This window comes from Stomoxys calcitrans, chromosome 1 (genome assembly GCF_963082655.1).
Source record: "Stomoxys calcitrans chromosome 1, idStoCalc2.1, whole genome shotgun sequence".
NCBI classification, from domain to species: domain Eukaryota; kingdom Metazoa; phylum Arthropoda; class Insecta; order Diptera; family Muscidae; genus Stomoxys; species Stomoxys calcitrans.
In genome coordinates, this window is record NC_081552.1 from 244,480,922 (window position 1) to 244,495,657 (window position 14,736).

The 14,736-nt window shown below is 37.8% G+C and overlaps 1 protein-coding gene across 2 annotated transcripts; it reads left to right on the forward strand.

Moving 5' to 3' along the window:
- Positions 1-1,728: 1,728 nt before the first annotated feature.
- LOC131998581 (uncharacterized) lies at positions 1,729-3,129 on the forward strand. Of its 2 annotated transcripts, XM_059371083.1 has the most exons (3): positions 1,729-2,239; positions 2,313-2,460; positions 2,534-3,129. In XM_059371083.1, the coding sequence occupies exons 2-3, from the start codon at positions 2,355-2,357 to the stop codon at positions 2,824-2,826; spliced, it is 399 nt and encodes a 132-aa protein (XP_059227066.1). In that variant the 5' UTR covers positions 1,729-2,239; positions 2,313-2,354; the 3' UTR covers positions 2,827-3,129. The 2 variants fall into 2 exon arrangements, with proteins under 2 accessions (XP_059227066.1, XP_059227065.1); XM_059371082.1 differs by having other exon boundaries at positions 1,730-2,460.
- The last annotated feature ends 11,607 nt before the right edge of the window (positions 3,130-14,736 follow it).

The following is a 14,736-nucleotide window of genomic DNA, read 5'->3' on the forward strand; positions in this document are numbered from 1 at the left end:
GGGAGCTGTATCAAACGTAAGTTGAAGGTCTTGAGAGAAGCCGTTGTACAAAATTTCTGCCAAATCGGATGAGAATTGGGCCCTCTAGAGGCTAAAGAAGTCAAGAGCACATATCGGTTTATATGGCAGCTATATCAGGTTATGTACCGATTTGCGCCATACTTAGCACAGTTGTTGGAAGTCATAACAAAACACCTCATGCAAAATTTCAGCCCAAACCGAATGAGGATTGCGCCTTCTAGAGGCTCAAGAAGTCAAGATCCAAAATCGGCTAATATGACAGCTCTACCAGATTATGAACCAATTTGAATCATACTTAGCACCGTTGTTGGAAGTCAGACGAGAATTGCGTCCTCTAGAGGCTCAAGAAGTCAAGAACCAAGATCGGTTTATATGGCAGCTATATCAAAACATGGACCGATTTGAACCATACTTAGCACAGTTGTTGGAAGTGATACCAAAACATCACGTGCAAAATTTTAGTCAAATCAGAAGAGAATTGCGCCCTCTAGAGGCTCAAGATGTCAAGACCCAAGATCGGTTTTATATATCAGCTATATCAAAACATGGACCGATTTGGCCCATTTATAATCCCAACCGACCAACACTAATAAAAAAGATATGTGCAAAATTTCAAGCGCCTAGCTTTAGTCCTTCGAAAGTTAGCGTGCTTTCGACAGACAGATGGACGGACATGGCTAGATCGACTTATAATGACATGACGATCAAGAATATACATATATACTTTATGGGGTCTCAGACGCATATTTCGAGGTGTTACAAACAGAATGACGAAAAAAGCATACACCCATCCTATGGTTGAGGGTATGAAAATAAATAATACGGCCCTGCAGGCGGAGATCGGGACGATCACGGAATGCGTGAGAGGTGGTGCTAATTCGAGGACGTCTTTCTTTACGGATAGTAAGTGATATCATGTGTAGGGCATGCGTGGAAGATGATGAGACGTTGGAGCATTTCCTATGTCATTGCCCGACTTTCGCGGCTAACAGACACCGGCACTTAGGTGGGAAGAAAATACCAGACTTAAACCAACTAAAAGGCGTGGTATGGAAAACAATTTGGGATTTTGTAAGCAGCACGGAATTCCTGACTTAAATTTTCCTTTACAAGGTATCTTTTTAGTACTTAGAGGGCACAACAAGCCGATTACTGTCTATGATGTATGTCTATTGCGGCATAGGGCGCATAAATATCCGCACCCTCTTTTCAATCTAATTTAAACCTGGTTTAAAGAGAGCAATACCGATGAAAAGAAGCAAACATAGGCGATTATTTTACATAAGAAAACGACTTGTTGCGTAGCAACTGTGATTGTACTCTTCTTGGGCGTCGTGAAATGTAAATTTTCCCTATATGAAAAAAACAAATTATAGCGAAACGACACTTTTCATCAATATTTTCGGCTTATTTTTTTATATGGAGTTTCACCGCGAAAACCAACCTTTAGTTAGTTTTGGCCGTCAGTACAAAATTTTATAACGCATATTTTTGTCCAAGAAATTAATTCTAATATACAAATAAAAAAATATTTTGTTGTTCTTTTATAAAAGCCCTTCAAAATTGATTGGGGATTTTTTTGGGGGAAATTAATTTTTAATTGGGGATTTTTGGGCACAAAAGAATAGACATTCGGGGACAAGGGACGGAAAAATACTGGCAACACTGCATTCTGTAATGTTTCCATCATATGATCGAACATATGATGGTGGAGTTGTCGCTACGGCGACAACAGAAGAAAAAACAAAATGTATAAAACAAATGTTTTTGCCAGAAAAACATATTTTTTTTTTTTTGGACTTTAATTGAAATGGCAGAGTACGACTCTATATGCCAGGTTGTACTTCCGAAGTTGGTGTCCCCACCAACTGTATATAAAAACACGTGTAATAAAATTACAGAATTAAAAACAATGTACAGTTATAACTGTACTGAGTATAACGATGACTATGCACCGAATCCCGAAGCGTCCACTTCAGACGAATTCTAAATGCAAAGTGAGAAAAACATATTATAAATAAAATGTTGAAGTGTGAATTGCCCCCAAAAAAAGGCCGAAATAAACCCAAAGTAATGAAGGAATGGGCTGAAGACGATATTTTCAAGCTCATTTCGTTGGTAGAAGGAGAAGATTCCCTGTGGAATGCTGGAAGTAGAGGATACCACAACAAACAACTTCGGGACAAAGCGTGGCGGCAAATAAGCGAAAACTTTGAAGGTAAATATACAACGTCAGACCTAAATGCAAAGTGGACAAATTTGCGAATTCAATATCGTGGTTATGCTACCAGAACAAAAACCAAATCGGCAAGAGGCGCTGTTAAACCTCCTAAATGGAGATTTTTTTTAACGTGATGAGTTTCGTAGGAAGAGCAGAGGAAATCCAAACACAAGAAACAACGGCGAATATCTTTTTAGAAATTGAATCAGAAAGTAATTGTAAGTGTTTGTCTAAATTAAAATCTCTTTTTGTTGCTTTGCACTAAATATTATTTCATATTTTTGTTGGCAGCTGCCAATAATTCTGCTTCATCATCTTTGTCAACACTGCCCCCCATGTCAACACCACTGCGGCCACAACATTCGACTGTGCAATCCGCAATAACCCAGATTGCGGAAACTATGCGGGAGATTGCAATGAAAGAACGCAACCAAAATGTCTTGGATCCCAACATTTCGTTTGCCAATTATCTTCTAAGTGAACTGAAGACACTCAGTGACAATGGCGCTGCGTCAGTGCGAAAGAAAGTCACATTGTACTTTTTACAATGTGTGGAAGAGGAGAGAAACAACCAATTTCAGTGAAGCATTCAACATTTAGAGTAATTGGATTTGGGAATTTCGAGAAAAAATTAGAAACTCAATCAATGTAATGATAATGCAATTATTTTTCCTTCCGAATATTTATTGAATCGTGAATTGTTTATTTTAATTAAGTTAAGTTGTGAATTAAAGATCTCATTTTTATTAAACACACCACAAGGGCATAGTCATATGTAACCATGTTACAGCCATTAAAAATCATGATATTCACTTGAATATTTGTACAAATCTTTATTTTATATCTATATACATACTAATACATTAATTTTCATCTATTTGCATTAATTTCTGTTTGCAAATTGATATAAAGACCTATCGTGGCAATATGGGATTCTAACGAAACGTATTAGAGAGCGGGCTGCCAGACTGATATCTATATCAGAAACCAATAGGGAACTTAAATGTAAGGCCTTTGAAAGTAAAATACGTATATGATTCAATCTTTTAGGGATACATTTTTCGGAGGTCGCCGCACCCCTCAAAAAACACCGTCCAAACAGGACCTACTATGTATTTGTCGACCGTGGCAATATGGGGCTTAAACAAAAGGTATTTGGTATTGGAGCATGAATTTGGTGTAATTTTTCTGAGCCATGTGTGCGGCGTGGCCTGCCCACTTACCCCAAAACCGGAAAATTTACCGACCACGGCAATATGGGGTTCAAATCAAAGATATGTGAGAGTAAAGCACAAATATGATATCATTTTCGGAACAAAGGGTCTGGCGCTATAAAACACCCCAAATATTGGGTTGCCCAAAAAGTAATTGCGGATTTTTCATATAGTCGGCGTTGACAAATTTTTTCACAGCTTGTGACTCTGTAATTGCATTCTTTCTTCTGTCAGTTATCAGCTGTTACTTTAAGCTTGCTTTAGAAAAAAAGCGTAAAAAAAGTATATTTGATTAAAGTTCATTCTAAGTTTTATTAAAAATGCATTTACTTTCTTTTAAAAAATCCGCAATTACATTTGGGCAACCCAATAGAACTTATTTACTGACCGTGGCAATATGGGGGTCAAATAAAAGATATTTGAGAGTCTTATGGTACTATTGAAGTATCTATTTGAACAAAAAAATCTATTAAAAACAAGTATAAAGACATAAAGTTCGGCCTGCATACCCATCACCTCGGGTACATATGTAAACCCCCTTTCGTCACAACCCGGTGAAAATTGGCTAACTTAAGCACCCAAATTCGGCACGGACATTGAGTGGTCTAATACATATGTCATTTTTCAATTTTGTAGAATAAAATATTGGTCTTTTTGGCAGATATATCCAAAAAATCGGGAGGCTCAGAAAAACTTACTGTTTCAAATTTCAGCAAAATCGGGTAATAAAATTTTAGCGAAATCGGGTAATAAATAAAACTTTTATGGGCTTCAGACCCTTTATATATATCTACTAACTGACCCGGGCCCGCTCCGCTGCGCCTTCTTTTACTTTATATGGAACAAAAGTTTCCTTGGAATATTTATTTTCGACAATTAAAGGTCTTTTAGTGAAATATCATGCAAACTTGACTAACAGTTTAACAATATAAGTGCCTTTATCTGAATCCCACATGATCTTTATTGGTGTACGAATTTAAGTTTGGATGTAAGGTGTACTCCATTCTTAAAATACTTCATTTCAGCCCGATATTCTCATGATGTCTGATTTAGTGGGGTTTTCGGGGGAGAGGTGGTCCTCCAGATACTTGGCCTGAAAAATATCAGCATCTTGCTCTTCTCTCAAATATCATTTATTTAAACCCCATATTGGCATTGGCTTAAGAGGAGATTCCAGGATGAGGCGTCCCCCAAACACTTGGTCCCATATTTGGATATCAGATAAGTATTCTACATTCAAATACCATTTATCAGATTCGTATTCTACTCGCAAATACCTCTCATTTGAGTCCCATACTGCCAAGGTCAGTAAATATGTCCGATTTAGGGGTGTTTTGGGGCTTGGGGTGGTCCCCCTAGCACTTGGTCCGACAATAGGATGTCATCATACGTTTTCTTATCCTAAATACCTTTCATTTGAGTCCCATATTGTCGTGATTGGTCTAAATATATGTTTGGTAGGTTTTAGGGTGGGGCAGCCCCCCTAGGTGCCCCATCCGAAATTTGGATACCAAATTTTTATTTTTAGGGTACTACATGAGAGCACACAAAATTTCGCTTAAATCGCCCCACCCATCTCCGAGATCTGGCGTTTCTGAAAATTAGGGTAAGGGGGAGGGTCCGCCCCCCCTTCAGATATCAAAAAATGTAGTACCCTATTTTCACCAAGGGGTCATTATGCACCATCTGTGATTTTTCAAGAAAATCGGTTCAGCCGTTTCTGGGTCTATAAGGTAAACATACAAACAAACAAACATACAAACAGGCAAACATACAAACAAACAAACACAAATTGATTTTTATATATGTATAAGATATGGTCTATATGGCAGCTATATCTAAATTCAGTCCGATCTGAACCACATTTGGGTCCTATGTTGGGAGGCCTAAAGATACTCACTGTTTCAAATTTCAGCGAAATTGGTTAAAAATTAATGCTTTTATGGGCTTCAGACCCTTTATTTGGAGATCGGTCTATATGATAGCTATATCTTAATATAGTTCGATTTAATCCATATTAAGGTCAGATGTCGGGGGGCCTAATGCTACTTACTGTTTCAAATTTCAGCGAAATCGGGTAATAAATAAAGCTTTTATGGGCTTCAGACCCTTTATCGGCAGATCAGTCTATATGGCAGCTATATTTAAATATAGTCCAATCTAGACCATATTTGAATCCTATGTTGGGAGGCCCAAAAATACCCACCGTTTCAAATTTCAGCGTAATCGGGTAATAAATAGCGCTTTTATGGACTTCAGACCCTTTATCGTCAGATCGGACTATATAGCAGCTATATCAAAAAATGGTCCGATTTGGCCCGTTCAAGAACTTAACCAGCGTGCATCAAAAAGACGTATCTGTGCCAAACTTCAGCCCAATATCTCAATTTTTGTAGGCTGTAAGTGATTACAACAGACGGGCGGACGGACAGACACACTTACAACGTTAAATCGTCATAAAATTTTAAGATGATCCGAAATATATTGGGTTGCCCAAAAAGTAATTGGGCATTTTAAAAGAAAGTAAATGCATTTTTAATAAAACTTAGAATGAACTTTAATCAAATATACTTTTCTTACACTTTTTTCTAAAGCAAGCTAAAAGTAACAGCTGATAACTGACAGAAGAAAGAATGTAATTACAGAGTCACAAGCTGTGAAAAAATTTGTCAACGCCGACTATATGAAAAATCCGCAATTACTTTTTGGGCAACCCAATATGTACTTTGTAGGGTCGGAAATTGATATTTCGATGTGTTGCAAACGGAATGACTAAATGAATATACCCCCTATCATACGGTGGTGGGTATAAAAATAGGCCTTAAAACTTGCTATAAATGATGCCAAAAAATAAAGAAAATTTTTATATGTATATTTCACAAACTTATTCAACACATTTGAGCGTAATTTCGCAATAATTTGCAAATTAATTTTCCATTAACGAGGTAACAATAAGAGGAATTGCATTCGACATGCCAACATGCATGAATCTAATCTGTGCCACTTTTACGATATTAGTACTACCAAGCAGGTCGTAAGTCTTGGTCGTATACGGTCTGGTTTATACACACCACTACATTGCGTTTTACTCACCGATAGATGTCGCTTAATTTGATGGGGTGGGGACGGTGGTGTTTGTCAAAGATAACTTTTATCGATGCTATTGAGAAGTGTGTAAATTTTACAGCAGAGGGCTCTTGCACACAATTAAATGTTGAATATGGTGGTAAAATTTGAAACTCGCACAAAGATTGATTTCCGTCGAAAGTTTCTTCGATATTGGATTTTCGTACAATATCCATATTTTTAACCAAAATTTCGCCCAAATTCTATTTTTATAGAAAATTTTGAAAATTGTAACGTTACTTTAAGTTGATTTGATTTTCCTAAAAATTTTCTCAAAAACTTAATTTTCGTTGAAAATTTCGTCGAACTTTTATTTTTATTGAAAATTTCGTCTAAATTATATTTTTATAAAAAATTGCGATGAAATTTTTTTATAGAAAATTTCGTCAGAATTTTATTTGTGAAAAATTTCGTTGAGATTTTATTTTATAGAAAATTCCATTGAAATTTTATTTTTATAGAAAATTCGTCAAAATTTTATTTTTGCAGAAAATCTCTTAAAAACTTGATTTTCGTGGACAATTTCATGGAACTGTTATTTTTATAGAAAATTTCTTGAAATTTTATTTTTATAGAAAATTTCTTGAAATTTTATTTTTATAGAAAATTTCTTGAAATTTTTATTTTTATAGAAAATTTCTTGAAATTTTATTTTTATAGAAAATTTCTTGAAATTTTATTTTTATAGAAAATTTCTTGAAATTTTATTTCCATAGAAAATTTCTTGAAATTTTATTTCCATAGAAAATTTCTTGAAATTTTATTTTAATAGAAAAATTCTTGAAGTTTTATTTTTATAGAAAATTTCTTCAAATTTTATTTTTATAGAAAATTTCTTGAAATTTTATTTTTATAGAAAATTATTTGAAATTTTATTTTTGTAGAAAATTTCATTTAAATTTTATTTTTACAAAAAAAAATTATTGAAATCTTATTTTTATAGAAAGTTAGCTGAACCGGCCCCGCTTCGCTGCGTCTTCTTTTGCTTTATATGGAACAAAATCATCCTTTGAATATTTTTTTTCGACAATTAAAGAGCTTTTAGTGAAACACCATGCTACGAAAATAGTATATGCATATCGTTTGCCTTACATAATAAGTGCCTTTATCTGAATTCCATATGATCTTTATTGGACCACGTATTTGCTTGGAACGTTTCAATGACATTCTTAATAGACTTTACTTTCGCCCGATATTCTCATGATGTCCGATTTAGTAGTGCTTTCGGGGGTGAGGTTGTCCCCTAGGCCTTGAAAACATATCAGCATCGAGCTCTTGTCTCAAATACCATTTATTTACACCCCATATTGCCATTGGTTTAATTAGAGTTTATAGGATGAGGCGTCCCCCAAACACTGGACCCCAAAATTGGTTATCAAATTTTCTAATGACAAATGCCTTTCATTTGAGCCACATATTGGCATGGTCGGCAAATTTTTACCCTTTGGGGGTTGTTTTGGGGAGGGGGTGATGTCCTAAATACATGGTCCTACATTTGGATATCAAATTCGTTTTCTACTCCCAAATACCTTTATTTGAGCCCTATATTGCGTTGGTCAGTAAAAAATTGCTGTTTGTGGGGTATTTTGGGAAAGGGGTAGACCCCCAGAAAATTGGTCCCGAAAATGGGTATCAATTCTTGCTCTACCCGCCAATACCTCTCATTTAAGCTCCACATTGACATGGTCGGTAACTATGCCCGGAAAATATATCAGCAACGTGCTCTATACTCATATATCTATATATCATTTATTTGAACCCCATATAGCCATTGGCCTCAAAACTGGTTATCAAATTAGTTTTCTAATCTCATTTATACTTCTTATAGCAAAAGTCAGCAAATATTTCCGGTTTGGGGTATTGTCCCTAAAAACTTTAGTTCCACTCTCTTTAAGGCCCAAATTGTCTTGGTGAGCAAATACGTCCTATTTGGGAGTTGTTATGGTGGTGGGACGTCCCCTAGACAGTTGATCCCTAATGTTGGTATCAGATACGTGGTCTACTCCCAAATACCTTTAATTTGAGTCCCATATTTCCATAGTCGGCAAACATTACCGGCTTGGGGGATGGGCGGCCACTCCGTGAGTTGGCCTTCAAAATATATATTGGATTCGGGTTCTATTCTGAAAACCCTCTTATTTGAGCCTTATATTGCAATGGTCAGCAATATGAGACTCGGTGGTGTTATGGGGGTGGGGTGTCCCCATAGACATTTTCCCGAACATTGATATCAAATTCGTGGTCTACTCCCAAATACTTTTCATTTGAGCCCCATATTGCTATGGGCGTAAATTTGTACTCTTTGGGGGATGTTTTTTGGGGGGATGTTTTTTGAGGGGGATGTCCTCCTAAATACTTGGTCTCACATTTGGATATAAGCTTCGTATTCTACACTCAAACAGCTTTTATTTAAGCCCCATATTGTCATGGTCTGTAAATAAGTCATGTTTGGTTGGTGTTTTGAGGAAGCGGTGCACCTCCAGAAACCTGGTCCCATATTTGGATACCAAATTCGTAGTCTACGTAAATATCTTTCACTTGAGTCTCATATTGCCATGGGGGGTAAATATGTCCGAATTAGGGGTGTTTTGAGGGTTGGGGCGATCCCTCTAACACTTGGTCCGACAGTTGGATATCAGATACGTTTTTTTTATCCTAAATACCTTTCATTTGAGTCCCATATTGTCGTGATTGGTCTAAATATATGTTTGGTAGGTTTTAGGATGGGGCGGCCCCCCAGGTAAAATGCAAATTTTGCCCATGAACATTCCACTAAGGAACAGTGGCAAACTTCTCACATATCAATGAGTGCAGTCCGATTCAAGGGGCCTACTTTTTATAGCCGAGTCCGAACGGCTTGCCGCAGTGCGACACCTCTTTTGAGGAGAAGTTTTTATATGGCATAGTATCTCACATATGTCGCCAGCATTAGGAGGGGATAACCACCGCTGGAAATTTTTTTTTCTGATGGTCACGCCAGGATTCGAACCCAGGCGTTCAGCCTCGTAGGCTGAAATGCTAACCTCTGCGCTACGGTGTGTACTCAGCTTCCAAATATTTTTCGTTTCATACTCATATTGTCCCAATCGGTAAACATGTCCTGTTGAGGGGTTTCGGGGGGGTGGAAAGGCGCCTCAGACACCAAGGAATACATTTTTATATCAGCAATGAACTCAACCTTTAAATAACTTTAATTTTATACCCATATTTTCCCAATCGGTAAATTTGTTCTACTGGGGGGTTTGTTACCCATATTACTCAAAGCGGTTAAGGTGTCCTGTTGGGTGGTGTTTTTGGAGGTGGGAGCTCCCCGACACTTAAGGTAAAATTTTTATGCCAAGTTCGTTCTCTACTCTCAAATACCTTTCATTTGATACCCATATTGCCCAGTGTGGTGAAAGTGGCCTCTTGCGGCTTTATTGGAGGTGGGGGACCTCCCGAAACTTAAGAGTAAAATTTGTATACCAAATTCGTACTCTATTTTTAAATACCTTTCATTTGATACCCATATTGTCCCGATCGGCGCACATGTCCGTTCGGGTGGGTATTGGGATGGGGCGTCCCCCCAGATTTGACCCCAAAATTGTTTAGCAATTTCGTGTTTTTTGGTGGTACCATAAGGTGGCATACAAAATTTCGCTTAAAGCGGTGCAAGCATCTCTGAGATCTGGCTTTTTTAAAATTGGGGTAAGGGGGAGAGTCCGCCCCCCCCCTTCGGATATCAAAAAATTTCACCGGGGGCCCAAACTCTACCATCTGTGAAAATTTCATGAAAAACGGTTCAGCTTTTTTTTGAGTCTATACGGAACAGACAAACAAACAAAGTGCAACAATTTCATCGAAATTTTATTTTTGTAGAAAATTTCGTCGAAATTTGACTTTAATAGAAAATTTTTTCGAAGTTTGATTTTCATAAAAAATGTAGCAAAAATTTTTGTCTATTTATTTTCGTCCTGTCAACATTTTAATTTAAAAATTTTTAGCGGATGTTTTTTCACTTTTTTGTTTTTTTATTCAAATTTATTGCATTTGCCTCCCTTCCAATGAGTTACGAAGTTCACAAGCCACCCCGTTACACCTTTCGAATGTCTTGAAAGTGCAATCGAGCAAAACTCTTTTCACGCAAAACTTCTTAAAGACGCACCTTCACTTCCGTCTATGGCCAAAATAACAAAAAAAAATTCCCACAAGTAAAGACCGGTGCTTAAGGGAAGGGAACGGTCGTACATAGAGGTATGTAAATCAAATGTCCACTTGGTTGGGAATTGTCCAATCATAAACACCTGCATTCCTGAGTGGCAAATAAACGGAAGAAGCTCTGGGTCAACCCCAAAACAGACCACCAAAAAAGTGTGTGAAATATTTTACACTGAAGTATGTGGCCGATATGCATCAGCTGGAAAGGCGGCATGCATCCCTCCACAAGGCACAGGGGGGAAATTCTACACGAGTTGCAGTTGTCAACAATATTTCAGTATTCATTCTTAGCTGATCATCGATCCCAGAGAAGTGGCCATTGACATGATATGCTGCTACCGCTAGCATTGCCAAAAATGTGTGTGTGTGTGTGTGTGTGTATGACCTTTGAAGGAAGCCTAACCCAGCTGTTAGCCGTGACACCTTTAAGAAGTTTTGCACCTTTTGTTTGCCTTGAAATTTTCTTAATTTTTGTGTGTGTGTTTTAGGGGTAGATTGGCGTTCTTAAAGAAGTTGAATCGGAAGTATTTTTAAATTTACCATAAGTACGAACGAGTATTGCATCTTTGCTAGAAAAGGTCATTGCCATGCCACCTGGAGGCATTTGTTGCTTAGCAGGAAGGAATAATTTCGACATGCTGTAGGGAAAAAACGGTGGTGTGTGTTTATAAGAGAAGAAAAGAAAGCGAAAGTGATCGTGCAAAAGTGGAGTTTTCGATTTAAAACATTTGTGGGTAATTGGGTATGTCCTTGTGCGATATGTTCAATAATTGGGGAGATAACGATGATAAACAATGGGAAACTAAAGGCTTCCTTTTCAAGACATTTAACTTTGCATATGGTTTTAACTGGAGCACAGGAACGTCCACCTCATGATTGACGAAGACAGAAAGAAAGCACAAAGAAACCTAAAATCCACATTAAATGTTTTCTTTGCAACGAGACCAAATTCCTTAACTCTTGAAATATGTGCAAAGTGATTCCTATCTTACTTCAGAAATTTTTATTCGTTAAATGAGTGATAATGTGAAATGTCAAGGAGATACAAACATTTTAAGTTATTCAATGTATAAAAATCAGCTGTATATCCCAGTTTCATAAAATTTGGTGCATATCTACGCTGTTCCTTTAACTGCCTCATAAATATCTTCCTGCCTGTTTCGAGCCGGAATGGAAGTATTTAGCTGGAGTCGAAGTTTGGTTCGGAGTTCAGTTAGATTGCTTCGACTTCGGCTTTAAATCCCCACTCCGAACTCGGGTAAGGCACCACAGCGTTACTCACGAGTCTACTTCTAGGCAACACAGAGGACTCGTTCTCATAGGACACCGATGAAATATGAATTTATGGTTTATATTAGCCTCTTCCCTTAGCAGATGTATAATTTTCGACATAGACCACTCTTTGTTAAAGAAGTTTAATTTGCCATCAGTGTATGGGATAAGGGGGAGGCCTACAGTAAACATTACCAATTTGGATATGGGATGAGCTAATATAGCGTAGCACTCTGAGCTTTGATGTAATGGAATGAAAATTAGTTTTTCATCGCAATTTGGTGAAAATGAGTACTTTGGAAAGGAAGTGTGCTTTTGGTAGACAGATGGTTGTGGTAGATATTATAAAAAAAAACTAGCTGGACAGTGCCCGCTCCTCTGCGTCTTATTTTAGCTGAGCCTTGTTCTGACACGGTCAGAAAATAAGTCCTAGGGGTGCTGGTACGGCCTTTGAAATATTTCGCCCTAATGTGGATATCATATGGGTGCTCATTTCCCAAATACCTTTCATTTGAGCAATATAAGGCGCTATGGTCGGAAAATATGTCCGGTATGGGGGTATTTTTGGGGCTGAGGATTTGTGCTCTAGTCTCAAATATCTTTCATTAGAGCCCCATTTTGTCATTATTGGAATATATTTCCATCTGACAAGTTTTAGAGGAGATATCTATCCTAAAAAATTATATCAAATTTCTGTTTTCGTGTTATTATAAACAAACAAAATTTCGCTTAAATCGTCCCACTCCGAGATCTGGCGTTTTTGAAAATAGGGTATGCGGAGTGTCCGCCCATTAAAGTTTGAATGTTGGATCTACTTCATTCTCTTGGCTGTGGTAGTGGATTGGAGTAGCCAAACCTTTTACCCCGAAAGTGGATATAAGATTCATACGCTACTCCCAAAAACCAGATTTGAACTACATATTGCTATAGTCGGTATATATGTGTGGTTTAGGGGCAGTTCATGAGGCGAGACTTCCTTGAAACAATTGGCCATAAAAAAGATATCAGATTTAAGTCCCTTTTTGCAACTATTAACAAATGTGTCCAGTTTAAGGGGTATGTAGGGTGAGCGGCCACCCACTTACTAAGCCCTGAAAAAATATCAACATTGTGCTCTACTCTGAAATTTCTTTTATTTGCCATTGGTTTAGGGAGAGTTTATGGGGTGAGATGACTTCTAAAAGCTTGGTCTCAAAATTGGATATCAAATTAGCTTTCTATTATTATTTACTGTCATAGCAGGTTAAAATGACCGCTTTAGCAGGAGTTTAGGGGGCAGACCCTGATATAATATCAGCACCGTGCTAGAGCACGATTTTGTTTGAGCCGTATAATGTCAACCATTTTGAAGGTGGCTATCAAGATATTCAGGGCAATGGGTCTCGTTCAGATCCACACAAATTAATTGTTATACCCACCACCAAAGGATGGGGGTATATTAATTTATTCATTCCGTTTGCAACACATCGAAATATCCATTTCCGATCCTATAAAGTATATATATTCTTGATCAGCATAGAAATCTAAGACGATCTACCCATGTCCGCCCGTCTGTATGTTGAGATCACGCAACAGTCTTTAAAAATAGAGATATTGAGCTGAAACTTTGCACAGATTCTTTTTTTGTTCATAAGCAAGTTCGAAGATGGGCTAGATCGGACTATAACTTGATGTACCCCCATATAGACTGATCCGCCGATTTAGGGTCTTAGGCCCGATTTATCCGATTTTGCTGGAATTTAGGACAGTGAGTTTTGTTAGACCCTTCGACATCCTTCTTCAATTTGGCCCATATCGGTCCAGATTTGAACATAGCTGCCATATAGACCGATCACTCGATTTAAGGCTTTGGGCCTATAAAAGGCACATATATTGTCCAATGTCGCCGAAATTTGGGACAGTGAGTTAAATTAGGCCCCTCAACATAATTCTGCAATACGGCACAGATCGGCCCATATTTGGATATAGCTGTCATATAGACCGATCTCTCGATTTAAGGTTTTTGAGCCCATAAAAGGCGCATGTATTGTCCGATGTCGCCAAAATTTGGGACAGTGAGTTGTGTTAGGACCTTAGACATTCTTCGCCAATTTCGCCCAGATTGGTTCAAATTTGGTTATAGGTGCCATATAGACCGATCTCTCGATTTAAGGTTTTGGACCCATAAAAGGCGCATTAATTGTCCGATGTCGCCGAAATCTGGGACAGTGAGCCATGGTAGAACCCTTCGACATATTTCTGTAATTTGGCCTAGATCGATCAAGATTTGCATATAGCTGGCATATAGACCCATCTTGGCCCCCTAAAAGAAGCATTTATAATCTGATTTTACTGAAATTTGACACAGTGACTTATGTAAGGCTTTTCGACATCTGTGTCGTATATGGTTCAGATCGGTTTATTTTTAGATATGCAAATTTAAAATTTTGCCCATGAACATACCACTGAGGAACAGGGGCAAGCTTCTCACATATCAATGAGTGCAGTCCGATTCAAGTTTTAAGCTCAATGATAAGGGGCCTCCCTTTTATAGCCGAGTCCGAACGGCGTGCCGCAGTGCGACACCTCTTTGGAGAGAAATTTTATATGGCATAGAACCTCACAAATGTTGCCAGCATAAGGAGGGGAAAACCATCGCTGAAAATCGTGTTTGATGGTCTCGCCAGGATACGAACCCAGGCGTTC

Coding starts and splice junctions, on each gene's coding strand:
- LOC131998581 (XM_059371083.1), top strand. CDS start 2,355: ATGGAGATTTTTTTTAACGTGATGAGTTTCGTAGGAAGAGCAGAGGAA. Junction 2,461..2,533: donor AATTGAATCAGAAAGTAATT/GTAAGTGTTTGT, acceptor TTTTGTTGGCAG/CTGCCAATAATTCTGCTTCA.